This window comes from Fulmarus glacialis, unplaced genomic scaffold (assembly GCF_000690835.1).
Source record: "Fulmarus glacialis isolate BGI_N327 unplaced genomic scaffold, ASM69083v1 scaffold29000, whole genome shotgun sequence".
Lineage (NCBI taxonomy): Eukaryota > Metazoa > Chordata > Aves > Procellariiformes > Procellariidae > Fulmarus > Fulmarus glacialis.
In genome coordinates, this window is record NW_009186239.1 from 1,972 (window position 1) to 4,628 (window position 2,657).

The 2,657-nt window shown below is 55.4% G+C and overlaps 1 protein-coding gene across 1 annotated transcript in view; it reads left to right on the top strand.

The window, feature by feature from the left end:
• The window catches only part of STRA6 (stimulated by retinoic acid 6), a gene marked incomplete at its 5' end in the record, with an annotated part of 5,594 nt that overhangs the window by 1,720 nt on the left and 1,217 nt on the right, over window positions 1–2,657 (top strand). Inside the window, 4 exons of the mRNA XM_009587273.1 lie at window positions 18–76; window positions 1,280–1,397; window positions 1,594–1,695; window positions 2,530–2,657. The exon at window positions 2,530–2,657 is cut by the window's right edge and continues 15 nt beyond it. Coding sequence (XP_009585568.1) covers window positions 18–76; window positions 1,280–1,397; window positions 1,594–1,695; window positions 2,530–2,657 — 407 coding nt within the window. The remainder of the gene's footprint in view (window positions 1–17; window positions 77–1,279; window positions 1,398–1,593; window positions 1,696–2,529) is intronic.

Consider the following 2,657-nt stretch of genomic DNA (forward strand, 5'->3'; position numbering starts at 1 on the left):
CGCCCCCCCCCCCCCAGAAAAGCCATTGTCTGCTGGATGAGCTTTGCCGCCTTCCAGACGGCTTTTGCCTGCCTGGGTAAAGGGGGCTGGGGGGCAGGAGAGGAGGGGGGGTGGGTTCTGGACCCCCACCTTGCACAGCCTACCCCAGGTTTAAGCATCTCTTCCCCCTTTCTTGGCCCGTTTCGCAAAGGGAAGGCTGCGAGGCTTTTGTTCCTCTTTCCCCAAATACGATCTGTCCTTCTGTGGGGAGGACCATTTGCTGAACACCAAATGGTAGGGAAGAAAATAAGGAGCGGGGGGGGGAACCGATGACTCGTTTTGGCTCAAACCCAAATATTTTGCTTTGAGAAGCTGTCGCAGCATCTCCTGCAAAGGACTGTCTGTCTCCTCCGGTCCTAGTCTTCACATTCCGCGTGTCTTCCCCGGCACGTCCTGGGTCTCCCTGGCTGGGAGGGCTGGCCACCCCACGGATGGGTGGAGGATGTCAAAGGGGGTAGAAATCTTCACCCCACCATGGTTTGGAGACATTTTAAATTCTCTCTGCCCTATGGGAGGTGACTCTGGGCTGTGTCGACGGTGATGCATGTGCAACACCCAACCATATCAGCACCCCGAGGCTGCGCAGGAGAGTCAAGCTGAGGGTCCAGGGGAGTGACGGAAGGACAGGGAGTACCACCAGGTCTGGTAGTGACCACCCCTCGGGGAAGGGGACCTATTTTGCAGGCAGATTGCAGAGATCAGTGTGGAGGTAGGAGCTAGGGAGCACCAGTCCTTGTACCCCTCTGCCAGCAAGGAGGGCAGAGCTGTTGTCCACCCAGTGCTCGGCGCATCCCCGGCAGAGCCGGCTGCATCTCACCCTGCTGCCGTGAATCTACCTCCTGCTTAAAAAGGTGGTGAATGACTCGGTTTTCAAGTCATTAAAGCAAAGCAGCGGAGGTGAAGCACAAGCTCAAGCACAAGGAACCACAGCCGCTGCTGATCTCGGTGTGATTTATGATTAGAAATCAGAGCTCAGGCTGAATTTTATGATGAGGGATCAGAGTTGCGGCCCCGAGTGATGGCTTTTCTCGGCGGGGATAATGTGGGGAGCGATAAGAAAGGCTGAACTTGTAATTAAATCCTGTGCGGAGCATTGTGTTCGGAGCGGGGGAGGCAGGTAAGGATCTCGCAGGCTTTTTGTGGGATTAAAATGAAAGACATGCTCAGCAACGAGCACGGGTTTGGGGAATAAGAGCAAGAACAAGAACCACTTCTCTATCCTCCCCTGTCTCTCTCCCAGGTCTCCTCATCCAGCAAGTGATTTTCTTCATCTGCTCGGTGGGGTTTACCTTCCTCTTCGTCATCCCGCTCCAGTCCGGCACAAACACGCACCTCTTCAAAATAATTCAGAACATGTGGTGAGCGCTCGCAGCCCTCGGGGAGGGATGGAAGACCCAAGTGGGTGCCATGGCCCTGGTGTGTTTTGGGGTACTCTGCCAAGGGGAGGCTCTATTTTGGGCTCTTTCAACTTTGCTGGAGGTTTCTGCTGCCTGGGATGGTGTCTCATGCTTGGGACCCTCCTGGTGTCCAACCTACCTCTTCCCTCCCACCCAGGCCCTTCTGGTTGACCCTGGTTGTTGCCGTCATCGTGCAAAATTTGGCAGCTCGCTACCAATTCCTGGAGCAGCATCCCCTCCGGAAGGAGCTCACCAACAGGTATGGGGATGTGGGGGGCCTTTGGGGCAGAGCTGTCCCTCCCAATTCCAGGATGCGGGGACTGTGTTGGGTTTACACGTGCCTCTGATGTCGTGGCATCCTCTGTGCCGTGAGCTCAAGGGGGAAAGCCTGTGGGTTTGAGGGGTTTAAGTGGCTCCATGCTTCCAGAGAGGTTTCTTTAGATGCTTTAGAGGGCCATGGTCCATTTACAGCTTTGATTTCAGTGGGGGGGGTGAAGCTGGTGAGGTCTGTGCCCTGCTCCACCACCCCCATTTGCAAGCCTTAGAAGAAGCCTAGATCCCTCAGGGTCGGCTGGACCAGTTCAGATGCTGCCAGCAGATGTGGTCCCTCACTCATGCATGGTGTCACTGCCTAATCTGTCTCCTTACGCCGAAGACCAGGGTGACAGATGGATCTAGGAGTCCTCCTCTGTCCAGCCAAGGCATTTCCATCACATCCATCACTTGCCCAGCATTGTGGGGAGGCTGCTGTAGGCTCTTTTGGCCTCCATAGGAGCTAGTGTCCTCCATCCCAAACCACCATACTCATGATTTGTCTGGTTTCTAAATCTTCAAGGAGAAATGGAGACCCTATGCGTGCTGGAGGCCAAGTTTTGAAGTCCTGACAGTGCAGCAGGCTGTCTCCTCTCCAAGAGCCCTGAAGGGTGTTTGCTTCTCTCCATGGGATGGAGACACCTCAAACAGGGACCGTGTCTGCTGGGAAGGGAGAGAAGGGTGGGAGGCTTATTTTGGCAGGAGGTTTCTCTGGCAGGGAAGGGCTGTGCTTCCCATCCCGTGGTGTTTGTGTTCCTTACTCCTCCTTCTCCACCCACAGGCGAGCTCTCTATATAGTGACCTACCTGCTCTTCCCCATCAACGTCCTGGTGGGTGTCCTGGCCGGGGTGTGGAGGATGGTCATTTCTGGCCTTTATAACGCTGTCCACTTCTGCCAGCTGGACATCA